The following is a 20,966-nucleotide window of genomic DNA, read 5'->3' as shown; positions in this document are numbered from 1 at the left end:
TGTATAAGTACTAATTCCCTCTTTGCCCATTGCGTTTCAATAGTATGTACAAGCATTTGGATCTTTCAAACAGACTTTATCCTTTTTCCTATTACAAAAGCTATATGTCTTTGTTACCAAAATATTTTTAAATGCCAAAAGCGTAAAAGGAGAAAATATATTTACCTTAAAGTCCACTGTTCAGGGATATACATTTAATCAGTCTTATCTATCTATCTATGTATCTAATCTATCATCTATCAACATCTGTCTATGCATTCATCTATCCACCACCCACCCACTACTTCTCTATCTACCTTTCTGCATTTTATATAAAATATTGGGAATATGTAGCACATATATAATAATTATTAGTTTTTATGGAAAAATCATAATCTCTGCAAGGAAGTCTTCTTGCTCTATATAGAACTTTGACTTTTCAAAATGAGGTGAGGCTATTCAGAAAGCTGCAGTGTACCCTACTATTTGGTGAAATCAAGGCCACATTAAAAATATCTATATTTCCAAATAATTTTGTGACAGCTTTGATAATTTTATTTTCATGTTGAAAATTCTCTAAATCAGATCTGTTACCTAATTACAGACTTAAAATTGCTCTTTGGTGTTCTATTTTAGTTTATCTTGCCAGGATTTTCCTTTGTCTGATTTTATTTTCATGAATGATAAGGAATATTTTTAATGGCCCTATTCATCCATTTACCTACACATTCAACAAACTGTTAATCCTAGTGAATACATAGTACATGTAGCCAGTAGAAGAAAACCAGATTGAGTTGAAGTATAATGTGTACTTAGATGTGAGAAGAAAGTGAATGTACAAAATCTATCACAGTACAACACACTGAAATATTATTTTCCTTTAAAGGAACCAAATGCCACATCAATAGCTAATAAGAGTTTCTACGTTTATATATTAGTAATCACAAGAAGGGAAAAAATGAAAGGGAAAAAAGTTTTGTTAAAAAGACCTAACAATTTTTAACAGTTTGAGGAACCTCCCCACAGCTTTCATAGAGGCTGGACCAGTTTATACTCCCACCAGCAGTGTAGGAGAGTTCTTTATTCTCCACATTCTCCCCAACATTTGTTGTTGCCAGTTTTTGATTTTGTTTTTTTTTTTTTTTATATGTGCCATTCTCACTGGTGTAAGATGGTATCTCGTTGTGGTTTTGATTTGCATTTTCCTGATTAAGAGTGATGTTGAACATTTTTTCATATGCCTTTTGGCCATTTGCATTTCCTCTTTGGAGAAGTGTTTTTTGGTTTTTTTTTTTAGCTCTTTGGCCCATTTTTTGACTGGGTGATATTGTAAAAAATGAAAACAATGTAAAAAATATATAAAAGAAAATATGAAAAGAAAACAAAAAATATAAAAATAAGACCTAACAAATTAAAGTAAATAAGGATAACAGATTTATCAACATCATGTGATGTATTGAATTGGTAAGTATTCTAAGGAATAATAATACCACAAATAAACAGTCTTTCAGGGTTAAAAAATAGATATAAAACTAAAGGACAATAGTGAGATAAAGTTTTTCAAATCTTCTCTTCTAAGATTGTATAAAAATAACTGAAATAACACTTGGAAATATGCTAGGAATTGACAGTGTGACACTAATGAGAAAAGACAAGTGGTAAATTATGTCACTGGTGCAGCAGAGCCTTCTAGGCAAGAGAAAAAGTGTTGGGTCCCTTACTCTTCCTGGTGGAGTGATGGATTTATTTTGCCCACAACTAAAAAAAAAATCAACTAGATTTTTTTAACTGGATGCTGAGGAATGCATATGTAAAGGGAAAAAAATACTTTTGTTTTTGTCCCCTCCATCGAGTTCCTTTAGCAGTGAACTTGAAATTTTAGATACATGATTTATATCCAAATATTCTAAGATATATCCATACAATTATAGATAAAATTTGGAAAGTAAAATTTGGAATATATACATAAACACACACACACATATATATAGGGATTTATTTCCTCATCTCTCATATCCTATATAAAAATATACAAAAGGAGTTAAATCATAGGGAAAGCAGAACAGATTCTTTCTATAGCACTAGCTATACAATGAAAAATGACCTTCCTCTGTTCTTTGCCTTTTGGATCAGATTTGTAATGAATAGAACATATGAACATAATAGCAATCCTACCATATCATATTTTTTATCATTTTGCCATGCAATTAAGTGAAAAAGAAATCCAAAGTGACATATAAAATAGTGGCTAATAATTTTTTTTTGCTTTTGGGGATAACTTATAAACTGAATTAGGTAACCTATAAAATTACATTTGTACTAGTTAATCAAATCAGGTAACAATGTACAAATTCCATGGAAACGTGATTTTGGTAGTGCCTACATGAAATTCTAATATTACAAAGTGTAAAAACTGTAATCCACTGAAAAAATAATAAAATAATATAAACTGTATTACTATTACTTAAATTCATACCAGTGATTAAAACTAACATATGCATCCTAAAGACCTCAAGTATTCACCAGGTGGCAGTCTTTTCCTTAAGTGTGGTCAAAACAAACTTGATCTGCTCTACCGTCTATTTTATTTTTTTTTATTTTATTTTTTTTTATCACTTTGAATACCTTCTTTTTCTACAAGATACTCGAAGCTCATCTTATATAATCTCTCCCCAGCCCTAAAGGATCCTGACTTTTGTTACAGAAAGATATTTAACAAGCAAGATCTAGACCACACTGTTTTGGGGAAGCACTTTGTCTTTTCACTGCTTTCTCTTGTATTCTAAGAGAAAACCACAAAGGTCACCCTGTCCTGTCATTCTTATTGAAAAAGCAGTGGTATGACTTGGAGAATAAAGGAAAAAAAAAAAAAAAAAACAAAAATCACATTCCTGTTCCCATTGTTGGGTGTGGTGACTCAATATGCTTGGAGCTGTGCTCTGGCCCTGTGGAGCTGGTGTTAGTGTTGTTATGCATTCATGTAATTTTGTTATAAAAAGTAGTTCAGGGACTACTGCATATAAAGTTAATTCCCTTAGTTTCACAGTCACACTAAGGCCCTGAGAATGAAGCACATGCCCAAAGACAAAAAAAAAAGAAAAAAACTTTATCCGTAGTAAATCAGATATTCATGTGCTCTCACCTGGGTGTTTATAGGTATTTACCCAAAGGACACAGAAACATCAATTCCAAACAACACCTGCACCCCTATGTTTATAGCAGCACTGTTTACAATAGCTAAGCTTTGGAAACAACCCAAATGCCAAAAATAGATGACTGGATCAAGAAGATGTGGTACATATATACCATGGAATATTACTCAGCATTCAAAAAAGATAAACACATGCAATTTGCAGCAACATGGATGGCGCTGGAAGGGATCATGCTCAGCGAAATAAGCCAAAAAGAAAAAGAAAAATCTACCGTCTATTTTAAAAGACAGTATGACTTAGGTGACCACATATCCTACACATATTCTGCTAGTGTTAAATATCAATGTACTGTCTCTTTTGAAAATATATTCCCAACATTATCCCTGTTTATTTTTCTATAAGATTATCACTGATCACTTTTCTTTAACTCTCTTATTCAGATTAAAACTGTATTTTATTTGATGTTTAATTGCAAGTTTAGATTATATTTATTTAAATTTCACTGTAGATATCTTGGCCATTTTCTCTCTCTTGATCTCCAGACATTTTGGAGGTAATGGCTAATTTTCCCAGCTCCATTCAACCTCTCATGGATTCACAAGCAGCTTAACCATCATGCAAATTTCTAGAAAGCCTTCCTTAGAGGTACATCACCAGAATTCAACAAGTTTGACTGGTGTGGTCTGCCATAAGCAAATTTGAAACATAATCAGAGCAACTTAGAAGCAAGCCAAAAATGTGAAACTTAAGACATCGTTCAAACTAACATACTAGGTTCTGAAATGAATGACAATATCACAATATTAAATCAAATGTAAATATCCTAGGCATGTTACATAAAGTATTTCAAGTATCTAGTTCACATAATTGATACAGGGCAGCAAGGGCACTAAAACTGGCCAAGGACACTGCTTAAATAATTTATTGGTCACTGTCTGAGTTCTTCACCCATGCACAAAATTGCAAGACTACTCAGGCTTGCAATAAATCCCACAGCAATGGGATTTATTAACAAACTGGGGAAAAAGCAGAGTTACTGCACGCAAAAATGGCCATTTACCTCACCAGAATCAGTGTTCAGTGTTTTCAAGTCCTAAATAAAAAGCAGCTAAGATGGTGTTTTCCCACCACTGAAGACACAGAGCTCCTCTTCTGAATAATAGGCCAAGTGCCCAAGCATTATCCTGCCACTGCAGACCTGGAACACGTGGCCACCAAACTATAGGCCAGGTTCCAACTAATGAAGACAACAGAAGGCACAGCAGAAGCTGCTCTGAGAGCTGCAGAGATGCCTCAGCACAACAACAGGCAAGCAACACTCAAAACAGCAGCTGGTGACTGAAGCACCCAACTAATGGCCACACTCACACCTCAGAGAGGCAACTGGTTCCATGCCTTCCCCTTCTCTGCCAGGCTGTAATAGCAGCAAAACCAGGAACAGTTTTAGTCACTCGGCTAAAATTGCAAAGCCTCTGAACTTTTCCTCTCTGAAGTTGGCTGCTAGAGGCCTTTCCACGTTCATCAGAGACCCACAGTAGCCTTCTGGAAGATTGGCACGGTGTGGGCCAAAATCGCTGACCCTGGAAACACTGAATCCCAAAAGCTGAATCCCAAACACTGAATCCTCAATCGCTGAATCCTGAACACTAAATAATCCGCAGCTGCTTCAGCAATCCCTCCTACTTCTTACCAGTTGCTCCACCCCAAAGTGTGATACTTTCTAGCATTTTCCTTGGGGCTATCTATCCTCAACCAGCACCCTCCTCCAAGGGGCACTGACTGTAAGTCTTTGACGTCAGTCTCCTGTTACACAATAATTGTGACAGGTAGCCAGTACAATTTTCCATTTCAAATTAAATAATTACTACTGGGTCACACAAGAGGTGGAACTAGGACTTGATTTTCTATCTGCTGATACCAAACATCATCCTTTTCTACCATGAAACATTTCCTATAATGTGAAACTAAGCCTTAAAACATTTATTTAGATTTATGGTTTTTCTTTGTTTCCACAAAATTGTAAGTTTAGAATTTAAATGATAATCTTTATACTAAATATTTCTATTTGATTCAGACTAAACCAGAATTCTAAATCTGGTTCATGTACAAATAATCTTTGGTAATACAAATAATCTTGATAATTTGGGGCAAGTTTCTAAATTTCTCTAAATGTAAAAGATGATGATTCCAGGACTGAGTGTGTATGTTGAGGGGAGAAGAGGTAAAGGTAATGTACCAATATTGCTAATTCTGTCCAGTTTCAAGGATAGACATAGAGTCACTGCTTTTTTGATTGACATAACTACGCAGTTATGTCAAGGTTAAGTAAAATAAAACTCATCCATAACAGGTGTTCCTGAGAACACATGATTTAATGAGCACTACCTGCAAATCAGGCATTAAATTCAGGTTGAAAAGCACAAAGTGGAATATATTTCAAGTGTACATTCCTAAGGCTGGTAATTTAAGGTCAGAAGATTCAAAAGCTTCCCAGGTGACAAAGATTAATGGATTCTGATATTCTAAGATAAAGAATTTAAGTATTAATCAACATTTAATATATATTTAATCAACATTTAATATATATTTAGCTAAGCAAATAAAAACTTTAAATCTTAACTGTTTCATTGATAGAGCTAGTAGTTATATGTACACAAAACAAAATATTCCATGTTAATTCCACTCAGAGTGAAGAGTATATCCTATTATTGCAAAAAAAAATCTAATATACTAATTTATTACACTTTCTCCAAATCCACTAAATACTTTTTAATGTATTTTTATCACTTTCAGGGAAATACAATGGTATTGATCTCTTTCTTTTATTACTATTGAATTCCTTTAATTTTTGTACTTACAAAATCTAATATGGATATTTCTTAGACATCAGATACTACTCCCATATTCTCATAAAATATAAATGAAAATATAATTGGAAAATCAATACTGTATATAAAACAAAACAAATGAGGGCCTCCCCAGTGGCGCAGTGGTTGAGCACTGGGCTGCGAAGCTGCCTGCAGCCTCTGTAGCGCCGGTTCAATCCCCGGCCACGGGCAAGGGTCCCACATGGCGAGCCTGCTGCTCCCCCCAGCAGTGTCTCCCCTCTGTCTGCCTGTTCTGTTCCCCGCTCTGACTCTGGTGAATTCTCTCACCCTTCCTCACTTCCGACTGTACCCAGTGCTTGTATAAATAAATAAATCTTAACCAAAAAAAAAAATGAGGATGCATGTTATTTATATACTATTACTTTTACTTATCTTGAAGTTGCAAATGAAGCTGCGATTGAATGCTAGAATAAATTCCTTGAAGTCAAGCTCTTCTCTATGATCATACTTTAATATTTTGGTTACAGTAGGTAGGCAAGGAAATTTTAAAGATAATAGAACAAAGAGGAGCAATGAGGAACACCATGAGTCCACTATTGAAACTTTACTCACCCAAACCATTCTGCTAACTTTCCTATATCCCTCTCTTCATTGTGAGTTGTTCTCCTTGCTGCTCTACTACAATAGAGTTGAAGAAGGAGCAGGAGCCAGTGATTCAATATTCAATATCTATAATGCTCAGCACAAATAATTAGCAATGTAAGTGTGACTGTATCAGGTAACCTTTAGAATCTTTCCCAAACCTAGGAAACTATCTGATTCTAAGAAAAGCAATTCCTTTTCCCATTATTTTTAATATAAAGTGGTGTGTGTGCCTATTTAGAAAGACAGATCTAAAGAAAAAGTAAGTCTGTGTTGATAAAATTCATTTTATGATACAAAAAAGAAAAATGATGGACTCTTGCAATTTGTGACATTAATGGAATCAAAGGGGATTATGCTAAACAAAATAAGTCAGAAGAAGAAAGACAAACAAAGGTCAAATAGCAAATCCTAGAAAACTGACTATGGAATTGAGGCTACCAGGAAAGGGGAAAGATAGTAGCAAAGTATGGAGCAGACCCAGTGGACTATGGTGGAGGGCCATGGGTGTCTTGATTGTGAGTGTGATGTGGTAACATATGTGAAGTGGTGTGGCCCTATACCTCTGAATCATATACAATGTTGTTAACCGATGTTAATTCAATAAAAAATCTAAAAATTTAAAAATGATAAATTTTCAATGCACTTCCACCTATTTGCTTTTTCAAATCATATATTATTTTTGAGGAAAAATATTCAATATATTGTGAACTGAGGCTTCTCTGATATTTTAGACTGTGGGGTAATACTCATAATGTAAAGTCTAAATAATTATCTAAATAAAATTTCTACCTTATTCATCATATTACTGTATTAAAAAGTCACATTTATGTCTAACGGTACCGATGTTGATTAACAGTTAACTCTATATACCTAAATCAAAGAAATCTACATATTTTCCTTAGGAGATTCCAGAATTAAGAAGAAGTGTAGCAATTAGGATGCACGAGGAGATGAAAATCATGGGAAATCAAACCCAGTCTTTTTACTCCTCATGATCTGATTTAAGGGAAAAGAGCACATACCTCCAGTTGATAAATCTTCAAGTATGAATTGTTAGCATCCCCAAAACACCCACCTCTTCTGGGTGGGTTTGAGCATCCTCTCAGAAGGCTGAGACATGCTTGGAATTCACATTGTAGGATCATTGTCAAATATTTCTAATAGATGACTGAAACAATAGTGCCTTGGGACATTGGTTAATTGATCTAGAAAATTATTGCCTAAAGAATAAATTTTGGGGGCCACCCTGGTGGCACAGCGGTTGAGCGCTGGGTTGCAAAGCTGCCCGCAGCCTCTGCAGCGCTGGTTTGATCCCCGGCTGCTCCCCGGCCACTGGAGGAGGGTCCTGCAAGGCACATAGACCTCTCCTGCCGCCCGCTGCTCCCCTCAGCAGTATACTTCGGTCCTTCTGCCTGCTCTGCTCCCCGCTCTGGCTCTGGTGAATTCTCTCACCCTCCCGCGCTTCTGACTATACCCAGTGCTTGTATAAATAAATAAATACATATTTTTTTAAAAAAAGTATTAATTTTGGTACTGAAAATGAGAACTATTTTTTTCTAAATGCTTGAAAACTTGGTTCTTAAAAAACTCACTATTACTCCTTAATGATTATTTTTTCAAATTATAATAAATGAAGACCAAGAGTTACTTAGATGTGGTACTTTTTGATTTGATCACATTTATGATGGATTGAGGGAAATGAACCTCAAAAATCTTTTCACCAAGGCTCACATTTCAAAGATCAGTTTTACTCTCTTATTTTAGGCTCACCCTGAATCCTAACACTTGACACTTCACAATGAATTTGTTATGAGGAATATTTAGCCTATTTGAAAATGTATGGATTTTAAATTGGATTATATTAATAAGAATAAAATGTTCAAATGGCTTCACGGTTGAGTAACTCACACATAGTGAGATCTCAAGAGCTAGGCCCCTTAGCATGCATTAACTATTTAATCTTTAAAACAACCTGGTGAGCAGGGACTATAGATGATTCTCCTCTTATTTATGAGAAAGTCAGTGTTGAAAAGATTAAATGATTTACCTGAGACTATAAAATTGGATTCATACCTAAATCTTTCTCTCTCAACTCTCTTCATTATATCTCACTTCATCTCACTCCAGGGGCCCTAATTCATATTTTTTTATTATGGAATGAAAATGCCTCAATACTTGGAGTTTGTTTTATCTCTTGAGGTTATTTTCCATTTGATCTTTATAAGGAATTAAAGCTTCTCACTCTTGTGAATTCCAAACACATTTAATGATTTTTTTCAATTTTTCATAATAAATGTGGTATGCTGGAAGGAAAAAAAAAACACATTTTCAGGGGGATTATAAATCTCTAAATTTCTGGTAATTAAGAAGAATAAAATGTCAACATGATTAAGGAGGTTAAATAGTATATTATTTGATGTATCAAAGTGACTAATTACCTAGGTCACTTTATCCTATTAGTAGTGTTGTGTAGTTGTCATTCAAAATTCTTGCACTTAGTACAGAATTGTTCATATCTCTAATGATTGCCCTTTGCCAGTTGACTAAACACAATCTATACCCTGCATTGTAATAGTTTTTAAACTCCCTGCTGTGGGATAATAAGACTCAATTTAATTTTTAGAGTTCAAAATACTTGCTAATAAAAACATTTTATATTGATGGCTACATTATAAACATCATATTTGAGGGTAATTTTCACCTTTTTCATATTAATGATAAGTTAAGAAAATATTGTAAACAACTTTTCTAGTGGTAATTTACAGAAAAATATAAAGAGTAACTGATGATATCTAGCTGTCTCACAGTGTTTTGATACCTCATTTAATACTTTGCTGTCATTCTCTTTCACATCATGCTTTGCTATAACCAATACTTTCTTATACTTTACTATAATTTGCTTACAGTAAATTAATTTATAATACTTTATAATACTCTCTCTCACTTGCTTTTTACTCTCACTCTGAATTTTGATAGTACCTAAGATTAAGATTGCACATATATTTAAGTTCACTTACTGTTAATATATAGGATGTAATGAAACAAAATAGAAGAGGGAAACCTCAATTGACTAATCACCAAAGAAAGTTATAATACTTTGATTGTATAACCTTATTTAATAGGTATCACATGAACTTCATGAGGCTTCAGAAGACAAATTACTTGTTCTGGAGTGCAATGAGGAAAATTAATGCATGCAAGAGTTAAAAATAAACTTTTTCGGGGTATCTGAGTCCTGAAAAAGAAAGTAAATCGATTCAATTTGACAGTTTTAGATCTGCTTAAAGAACATAGTTCTCTTCCCAGTAGTGAAGGATATATTTATTAGCATCTATATCAACTGAAAAATGGTCTTTATTTTTTGTCAGCAGAGCATATTTTGGATGATACACGTTTGCATTAACATGCTATTGTCAGTCTCTTATTTCAGACTCTTTGATTTTTATGATCACACAATAGGTAATGGTTTTGAAACCACAATTATATTAGCAAATTCATTGAAACTTTTTTTTTAATTTCCTATATGCACTGAGATAAAAAGAAAAAGAGTTAACTGAATTAAATTCTCCTTTGCTCTCTCTGAACAGGATTTCTATTTCCAATTGTTGCATTCCCAAATAATAATAATAAAAGGAGTCATGCACTCTTGAGGATAGATTGCCAATACTTAACTTCCTCTTTTTCAGCCTATTTTATATTATTTGTATATTTGTTTTGATACAGGACTGCAAGGGGCACTAAAACTGGCCAAGGACACTGCCCAAATAGTTTGCCCATCACTATCAGCATTCTTCACCCGCAGGCACTATTACAAGACTACTCAGGCCTAGAAAACAACAAAGGGATGTATTTAACAAACCAGGGAAAAACAAAGACTTACTGAAGCCAAAAATGGCCTTTACCTCACCCAAAGCCACATCTAGTATTTTTTGGTCCCACACAAAAGTAGCTAAAATGGCATCTTTCTGCCACTGAGGATGCGGAGCTCCTCTCCTGAACAGTAGGCCACAAACTATAGGCCACTTGTCTAAAATGACCTCTTCCTGCCACTGCGGATACTCGGCAAACAGACTAGGCTAGGTTATGACTCACGAAGACAGCAGAAGACACAACAGGAAATGTTCCATGAGCTGCTGAGATGTCCCAGCACAGCACCAGACAAGTGACACAGCACCAGACAAGCGGTCAAATTGTTACAAGGCAGAGAGAGGGGCACCATGGACTCCGCAAACCTGCCTCTTCTAAATAGGTTCTGCCATCTGCCACATCAACACAAAACATATGAGACTTTAATGAAAAGGAACTTTAATACAACTAGTAAACAATACAGGAAAGGCAAAGAACATAGTTTCTAAATCAAGCACCCAGTTACCCACCCCCTCATGGGTACAAGTCCACCCAAATGGGACTGGCCCAGAGTAAGGCTCGAAAGCCTGCCACAGGTCTAATACACCTTTCAGTGGGGACCCACAGAAAAGGATCAGGAACAATCAGACAAAGTGTGGAAGGAAAAGAGCAACATCAAAATTAAGACAAAAACTGCGATTGTTATCCTCCCCACGGGTCTCTCACCCACATCTGTGTCACCCAGTCCACAACCAAAAAGAAAGAACAGTTTCTTCACGTGTCTCTCTGCTCCATGTGCCTCCTCCAGGTCTCCTTCTGGGTCTCCATCCTGCTTCCTTCTTTCCTCAGACTCTACTCCAGCTTCTACTTTTCTCTGCTCAGCTCCACCCTCCCTTGGGTGGGGCAGGAAACCTGGAAACTCCCCCTTTCCTGGTGACCACCCTGTTACAAAATGACCCAACAAATGGCCACACTCACACATCTCAGTGAGACTCCTTCCTCCTGGTCTTCGTCCTTTTTGCCAGGCTGCAACAGCAGCAAAACCAGAAACAGTTTGAGTCACTCAGCTACCTGCAAAGCCTCTGAACTCTTCCTCTCTGAGGCTGGCTGCTGGAAACCGCCACCTTCAGAGGCTCACAACAGCCTTCTGGAAGATCAGTGTGGTGGAGCCCCAAATCCACTGCCCTTCACGCTAAATCACAAATGCTAAATCACAAGGACTGAATGAATCCATGCCCTGCAGTCACTTATATTTTTTTTTATCAATTGCTCCACCCCACTTTTTAGCATTTTCCCTGGGGCTATCTATGCTTAAGAGGAACCCCCTCCAAGCACCAGGTGGCTTTAGCCACCCTGTTACAGTTTGTCAGTAGGAGACAGATCTATGGCAATCAAAGCACATATAGAAAACTATAACACAGAAACAATAGTTTATTGTGTTGTTATTATTATATGTTTCCTTATTAAAAACACTTTAAAAGAATTCGAACATTGCCAGAAATTGAGAAGTAAAATTAATGTTATATTCCAAATTAGCAGTCAAGAAAAGCAAGTGTCAGACTTTCACATATTTGTCCTGTTACCAAGTGCTTGAACAAGACTGGAAGTGAGCATGTCTATTCAACTCTCTTTTTTCCCAGTACTTAAAAGTTTTTATTAATATTTACTGAGCAACTAAATTATAAGTGGCTTTATAATATTCAAGCTAGAAATATAGTCTGAATATGTATATGTGGAAGCTCCTGTAAGTTTTCCTAATTCATATCCTAAATAGGATAATTAACTAATGATTCAAGTGACATCTAGCCAGTCTGGTGAAGTGGTTGAAACCAGACCAGCCAAGTTGTTAACTTCTAAGACTCTTGACTTCCAGCACTGATATTTTCTGATTTTGTGATCTGAGATGTGTCACTTCAGCCTTTTTGTACATTCACTTTCCAATCTATAAATGGGATGACAATAGCATTTACCTTAATAGGATAAAGTGAAGATTATATGAGACAATGCAAATAAGATTATTACACTAATTACCAGGTGCAGCTTTTATCTAGTATTATAATAATAATAATAATTATTATTGTCATCATCAGTCACACTATTTCAAGGTCAGTTGCTAGCTATTAATTTATATTACCTTTGGTTAAGTCAACCCCCAGACTCCACTGTGTTGCTCTTTTCTTTCTTTGTAAAATGAAGTAATTGGATTAAGTATCTCTAAGATTCATTACAATTATATAATCTGGCATTCTTTTTTTGTTGAGCTTTAAAATAAAAACTTTTTCAATTGAAATTCTCTAGGACCTTGACGATTGAACTAATAAGTAATGTTTAACAAAATATTTTTTCCCAAAGTGGGGAAAATATAATACATTAATGAAACTGGGAAACTCTCATATAGTAAATGCCAGTTAAGAATTAAAAGTAAAGTGAGGTTAGTATAATATAGTTCAATATACCTAACATCAAATAAATAATTTTACTGTATTTTCAGGGTACAAAGGAAATCATCCTTTACCCCCTATGTTCTTTAAGTCTGGCAAACAATCAAACTAGCACCAGATAGATTGATAAGAGAAAAAATCAAAATGAAGTTTACTAACAAGTGTACCTTTGTATACATAAGAGAGACCCAGTAAAATAGAGTAACTCACCACATGGCTTCAGACACCATCTTAAAATGCTTAGCTAAGACAGGGAGGTTGGGAGAAAGAAGGGAGGGCATATAGGGAATTTACCAAGGAAGGCACAATAAGCAAAGTTATACAGATTTAAGATCTGCCATCTCATTTGATGTGATGAGGAGATTAGGTATTACCATACAATGAGGGAGATGTCCTTAAGGAGAGAAGTTGATGAGGAGGAGAGAAGTTGATACCTAAATGTCACTTCAAAAGCAACTCAGCCTTCAGAGTCCTTACCATATATTCAACCATGTGGCAGAAGATACATTTTTGAATGACAGATTTTGTTCCTCTATAGTAGTCTCTATCCTTCTCCAACTTTTAAGTGGTTTTCCAAGTATTGTCTTTGAGACAGGCATTTCTATTAATATTGTTAGAGGGCAGGGAGAGGGACAGCCCAGATCCCTCAACCTGCCTGTTCTACATAGGTTCTGCAATCCACCGCCTCAACACAAAAACATGTAAGACTTTAATGGGAGGGAACTTTAATACAATTAGTAAACAGCACAGGAAAGGCAAAGAATAGAGTTTCTAAATCAAGCACCCAAAGTTACCCATCCCCTTGTGGGCAAAAGTCCACCCAAACGGGATTGGCCCAGAGCAAGGCCCAAAAGTCTACCACAAGATTAAAGCACCTTTCAGTGCAGACCCACAGAAAAGGGTCAGAAACAATCAGATAAGTTTGGAAGGAAAAGAGCAAAATCAAAACCAAGATAAAAGCTGCCATTGTTAACCTCTCCGTGGGTCTCTCACCCACATCTGTGTCACCCAGTCCACGACCAACCAAAAGGCAAGCGCAGTTTCTTCGTGTGTCTCTCTGCTCCATGTGCCTCCTCCAGGTCTCCTTCTGGATCTCCATCCTGCTTCCTTTCTTCTCAGTCTCCTCTGCAGCTTCTTTTTCTCCCTGCTCAGCTCCACCCTCCCTTGGGTGGGGCAGGAAATCTGAAACATTCTCTTTTCCTGGGGACCACCCTGTTACAATACCACCTTAGATATTCAAATTCCAGGTGACCCATGCTAGACCTGCTGTAGAGAGGCTCTGAGGGTGAAAACCAATAATCTGTACTTTAACAATATTTGTCACTGATTCCGATGCTGTTAAAAAAGACTGAGAATCAGGGGCCTTCCTGGGGGTGCAAGGGGTTAAGACATAGCACTGTGAAGCTATCCGCAGCCACTGCGGCACAAGTTTGATCCCTGGCCAGGGAGGTGACCCGCATAGTGCAGCAGACCTCTCCTGTCTCACCTACTGCTCCCCTCAGCAGTGTATTTCAGCCAACCTGCCTGTTCTGTTTCCCACTTTGTCTCTGGTGAATCCTCTCACCCACCCCCACCCCCCACACCTCTGGCCTGTACCCCAGTTCTCATATACATAAATAAATGAATATTTTTAAAAATAGACTGAGAATCACTAATCTAAGCAAAGAATAGACAAGCCAAGTTCCATTTCTGATAAACATTTGTTGAAATAGCTGAAACCTGAAAATTAATCTGGCTTTAGAAGATGTTAAAGAGAAAGTTCTGGTAGAAATAATTAAAAGTGAAGTAACCAACGAACTGTATGAAAAGGTGGCTAAGAAGTCACTCTCAGTTTTTCCCTGTAGAGAAACAAGGTACTAAGAAGATTAAAGAAAACTCCAGTAAAGTCATCATAAAATATCAGTATAATCATTCTAGCAAGGGAGCAGTCCCACTAAGAAGACATAATTTATCATCTTCCTGCTTAGTTTAGGACACAGGTCCTCTGTGCAATGTACTCCAGGAAAGAAATAAACTGTTACTCTTTCCATTTGCTTTATCATAAAATTAATAATAACACTCTAGGTCTCAATACTCTGATTTATGAAGGTCTACATTAAATATGGAAGGAGATATTTAGTGAGCTATGCTCAGCTATTTAACTAGCAAAACCTAAATATTTTATTAGATGCTACAATGAGTTAATCACTTAATTTACTAAAAAATCACTAAAACTGTTTCCTGGTGAATATACAAAAGGGGTTCCCAAAATTTTAAAATTACATATTTAAACAACATGCAAGGATAAGAAGAGAAATGTGTCATAATGATGGGACATAGGATAATGATTTTTGGCTTCAATGCCTTCAATATCACCTATATGTATCACCCTCTGACCCATTTCCTAAGTCCAGAATTGTTAACTACCTCCCAGACTTCAATTTCAGTAAATTAAAAAAGGAGTACATTCAATCTGGTCCCGAACACTTTTTCCTTTCAGTTCTATCTCAATTAATGGAGTTGGTTTTCTCAGTATCAACCCTTACACAGTTTTCCTCTTTCTTCTTCTGACCCTTATGCTCCTTCATGTCCTCTGCAACATTTTGTATTTACCCAATCAAGTCAATTTAATGTCATAATTACATGAGAACTTATTTCTCTTTCATCTTTTCCATTGTAACCACCTTTACTCTTAAGTCCATGATATTTTTCCTGTTGCTCTTTATAGATAGACTTTAAGATTCCAGAAACAGGGCCTCCCTGATGGCACAAGGGTTTAAGCACAGCACTGTGAAGCTATCCTCAGCCTCTTCAGTACGAGTTTGATCCCTGGTCAGCCAGGGAGCTACCCACATGGCTCAAAGGACCTCTCCTGTCTCGCCTGCTGCTCCCCTCAGTAGTGTATTTCAGTCAGTCTGCCTGTTCTGTTCCCACTCTCTCTGGTGAATCCTCTCACCTCGCCCCCCACCCCACACCTCTGGCCTGTACCCCAGTTCTTGCATGCATAAATAAATAAATCTTAAAAAAAAAAGATTCCAGAAACAATAACAGTTTCATCTCCCCAGCTCTAAACATATAGCCCAGCATAGCAATCATCCTCAAGTTGTTCCTTCATGAAAACGTTGGAGAAGTGTCCCAATTATATGAATTTTACAGCCCCCAGGATTTCAGGATGTTATCAAATTTTCCATCTTTTTCCAGAGAAAGAAATTGTTAAATTTTAATAGAATATATCACTTTAGCCATATCTATCACATTTTAAGTAAATATTCTGGTAATTAGATTTGCATAATTTTTATATTAGATCCATCCTTTTTCTTAAATCATCTTAGGACAACTTACGTTCATTTTGTCCACTTGGATGTTATTGTTTTCAGGTTTTACACTTAACTTTGTGACCTCAACAAAATGGCAACCTATTGCGGAGTCTTTGGGAGATACGTCGCCCATGAGACTGGAAGTTAGGTGAATTGTAATAATATACGACATGGATTTCAGTGATCACAAGAATGATATAAGGAATTAAATTTATGAGAGGAAAAAATTCCTATTAAGAGCATATTTGCTACCTACAATATACTGATTTATGGACACTGTTATTCCAAAGATGTAATATTTTCTAAGAAAATCACAAATAGGGCCTCCCCGGTGGCGCAGCGGTTGAGCGCTGGGTTGCGAAGCTGCCCGCAGCCTCTGCGGCGCCGGTTCGATCCCCAGCTGCTCCCCGGCCACCGGAGGAGGGTCCCACATGGCGCGCAGACCTCTCCTGCCACCTGCTGCTCCCCTCAGCAGTGTACTTCAGTCCTTCTGCCTGCTCTGCTCCCCGCTCTGGCTCTGGTGAATTCTCTCACACTCCCGCGCTTCTGACTGTACCCAGTGCATGTATAAACAAAAAAACAAACAAACAAACAAAGAAAGAAAGAAAAACATGCCTCTATAAAAAAAAAAAAAAAGAAAATCACAAATAATCATGATTCAGTGGGGTTTGACTGTACCCAAGCCCCAAGGCATCTTTTGTGGGATATACTGTATACAGTTATGGACAACCTCATTTTCACTGTACAAGATACCAGAGTCTCTGAGGTAGATTAGACTTGTTATTTCAAAATGATAAAGTTCAAGCAGAAGTTACAATTCTCTGTTTGTTTAACATGACTTTCTAGAACTAGCTTTTTTTTTTTTTTGATTGATTTGTCAGTCATTTACATGTCTATATAATGTTGGGGCTGTATTTTTACTATTCCTTATGTGCACATGCTTCACTCAACCTCCACCAAACCTCCCTTGCCATACCTTTCCTTCCCCTATGCGTCTGCCCTCCCTGCCCGCCTCCCTTCCCACTTGTAACCAGTATATTTATTCACAAAATTTAAGACTTGTTTTGGCCGTACTTTGCCAGTATATGTTATTTTAGTTATTTATATTTCACAGATAAGTAAGACCATCAGACCTGTCTTTACCTTTCTAGCTTATTCACTTAATATAACCACCTCAGAATTAATCCATTTGTACCAAAAGATACTATTTCAAAAAAGATACTATTTCAAAAAAAGATACAATTTTTGTTTATTCTCAGTACCTTCACTGAAGAGGAATTCTAGAATGTACAAATAGAAAAGGAATTCTTGGCCAGCAGACTAATACAAGAGAAATCTTCCAGAAACACATAGCCTGGGATATTTCAGACTCCTGGCAGATTGCAAAACTTTACTGCCTTTATTAATAATCAGGGTTCAGATCAAATGCCTCTAAGGAGCCAGGACCTGCTTCTGAGGCTAGAGTTTAGCTAAAATTGAACCTCTTCCAACAAACACTCTCATAATAGCAAATAACTTTTCCAGATGCCAAATTACCCTGGCCAGCGCAAATGTCATTGACTAAAAGACACTGAAATATATGGCCAAAGTTCTCCTGAAAATAGACTGAGAAGGTTACTTAGTAATAAACATGTGAAAATATGTACAATGGCATTTTGTTCTGTATAGACTGGTCCTTATCTAAAATGATCCAAACTATAGTCACGGCATCTGTTTTATGGTCACCTATAAGAGGCATGAAACAAGAGGGTAGACAAGATAAGATCATTGCTATTAGAAAATATAAATAGCAACATGATTATGGAAGAAATTTCAGAATCATAAGGTGACTGAGGAAGTACACTTATACAGATAAAAACCAGCTCCTACTCATTCCCATGTAAACGGTCTATACCTCCTTGGGGCTGAAAAACTGAGCAATAACCTCACATACGTCTTTAGATATTGCCATTACCTGTTCACCCCTTCAAGGTTGTACAAGTTTGGAAGAACAGATGAAGCAATAGCAGTTTTTCCTATCAGTACAATTTAACTAATGCAGTAAGAAGGTAACTCACTAATAACTGGATGTGAAACAAGCAACAAAAAGCCACAAAGCAACAAGCAGAGACATAATGTTAAGTTGATGAGATCTAAAAATGGACCACAAAACAGAGATTATGAGAAAACAGAATGTTCTTCAGAGGACACTTGGTCATGAGGTTCTAATAATCACAAAGATTCTTATAGAATTTCTGAAGCAAAGTGAATATAACAGTAGCTAAAAGCAAAGCTTGTGTAAAAGAATGTAGGCTAATCTAGTAGTTTGCCACTTGTAGACATATAGATGTGTTCATTATCAAGTAGGACAGAAATTGTTAGTGTTGCAATACTACACATTTTATAAGATTTTACTTTAACAGATTTTGAGCCACTGAGGTGCATGCATGGTCTTTACAGTTATTCAATTAGTTTTGATGTAAGAAGTGAAGAGTTCAGGGTGAAAGGAAGGAGGGTCAAGTAGACAATTTGGATACCAGGCAATAACAACAGGAAAGATCTAGATAAATGAAAACAGATACCTTGTTTGTTCCTGTCTATATCTTGAGTGCCTCAGTGGTCAAAAAACAAATGGGTCGAGGGGTGATGACAAGAGGAAAACAATGTATCTATAACTCTATCATTTTCATTTATATTTTACTGAAGACATTAAGACATTTTATATGGTTCAGCCTACAGTAATCAGAGTTCAAGTATTTTGTTAATCTTATATTTTTATTTGTCTCAATCTAAAAAAAACCCACTAGAATTTGTTAAAGAACAGTATCAAAGTGAAAAGGTGCAACTGACTTTTGCAATATGACACAGAATCCCAGAAAAGGAAAGCGGATTAAGTAGGAAAATACCAAAAGAATTTAGTTTACTACTTGTAGAAAATGAGAGATTTGAGAAAAAACATACACAAATACTCAGTCCCAAATAATATCACAACTTCATAGAAATATCTCCAATGCATAGGAAGCCAACACAGGTTATTTGTTTTGCTTTAGAACTTGCTAAAAGTCTGATCAGCCAGAGTAGGAGGTGCAGGTGGTGGTTATTGTTGGGGAAAGTGAACTTGTACTAACAGTCATAATAGTTTTTATTTCAATGTTTCCCCCATTTCTTAATATCTGTAGGAATTTGAACATCCATATTTCTGCATGTAAATATATTAAAAACTGTATTTTTGCACATACCTGTTTTTCTCCACTGGGCTTCTTGTGGTTCAGCAACAGCTCAACAGCCCCCACAACTTCTTTCCTGATGGCATGTAACAGCGCATCGCCAACATAGACATTAAAGCTTAACAGTAGCTCAATGAGCTCCAAGTTCTCGTTTTCAATTGCAATGAGGAGAGCAGTTCTTCCAAGAGGATCAATGCAATTAATATTGATTTTAAAATAAATTTCAGCTTCCTCTAGGGATTTCTTGACACTTGCATAATCTCCCTTTTCCACAGCATTTAAGTAGGCTTTTTCTGATGGTGAGAGTTCTGATTCTGCTCGAACTATTCTTAGAGGGATACGATCTCTGTAGGGGGCGTTGACGTTTCTTTTATAATAGAACTGAGCCATGTTTCATGCCATGCTATTGTTTTGTTCCTGAAAGAGAAAAAAAAGTACAGGTTAGTATTAGTACACTTTTGCATCACTATGCAACACATATAACTCGTATCATGCCAATAATAGTGATGACGTGATAATCAAGTAATGATAGTTAAAATTTCCCCCTCAAATAATGGAAATAGACGATTTTACTCAGTTATCTGTAAATGCAAGTAACATATTCCTGATTAAAGAAGAATAAAAAGAGGTTAGCATTTTATATAATTTAAACAAAAATACTTTGAAAGTGACATTTGTCAGATACAGCATATACTATGTATATATAGGTATATATATATATATATATTTGAAAGTCAAAGGTTGGTTGTGTTTTTGAGTTTCCACAGATGGACTAGAGATATTCAAATATATTGTTCACTGTCAATTCTACTAATCAGGGAGATACTGAATAATGTTGAGATTCTTGAATAGTACTATCTTGGCAAAATGTTTTTCATTTGTCATATTTGATAGGCTTAATGTTAGTAACTATTAACATCAAAGTTAATGTGAACAAATGATGTTAATGCCAATAAAATATCATATTAAGTCTGATGAACTTAATTTTATTTTCCCTTTCATAGGCGAATTCACAGAAGGGAAGAATGTATACTAATGATATTCATGACCAAAATGAGAGTAGGCAATTCAATATTCCAAGGAAAGATTTATAAAATGATTAAACATATAGAGTTTATTATAAAATGTTGTTTTCTTAATTATATCTTTATATTATGAACCAACAAACCTCAAGTCAGGAATATATTTATTATAAAATGTATTATTACTTGGACATTACAGTGTAGATCTAGTTGAAGATAAGGATATAATTTCATATAAATCTAAGACTATCTTAAGATAGGTGAATAAGAACAAACTTGCTAGAATCTACATTGATTACTATTATCCTAATGATACAAAAGAACAGAAATATAAATATATTTATTGCTGGTAGTTCCTGATTTCATATATCTGAGCTGAGTTATTTTGTTCTTTGTTATTTATATTCAACTCATATGTTTATTTACATAAAAATGAGTAATTCTACATACCTGAACATGAATATTCATCTTAGATGATATTTTAGACCTACTGATTTTATGAGAAAATTAATCTGATCTTAATATTGCTTTATTTATAGATTAATCACATA

The 20,966-nt window shown here is 35.8% G+C and overlaps 1 protein-coding gene across 6 annotated transcripts in view; it reads right to left on the bottom strand.

The window, feature by feature from the left end:
• The window catches only part of TRPC4 (transient receptor potential cation channel subfamily C member 4), a gene marked incomplete at both ends in the record, with an annotated part of 138,374 nt that extends 118,591 nt beyond the window's left edge, over window positions 1-19,783 (bottom strand). For all 6 annotated transcript variants that reach the window (XM_084235219.1, XM_084235220.1, XM_084235221.1 and 3 more), the window contains one exon: window positions 19,406-19,783. In XM_084235219.1, the coding sequence (XP_084091345.1) occupies window positions 19,406-19,783 (378 nt within the window). The remainder of the gene's footprint in view (window positions 1-19,405) is intronic.
• Window positions 19,784-20,966: the final 1,183 nt, after the last annotated feature.

Source organism: Talpa europaea, assembly GCF_964194135.1.
Source record: "Talpa europaea genome assembly, chromosome: 6".
In the NCBI taxonomy this organism is placed as follows: Eukaryota; Metazoa; Chordata; class Mammalia; order Eulipotyphla; family Talpidae; genus Talpa; species Talpa europaea.
The sequence above is the reverse complement of the archived record's forward strand: the minus strand, read 5'-3'. Positions and strand labels throughout refer to the sequence as shown.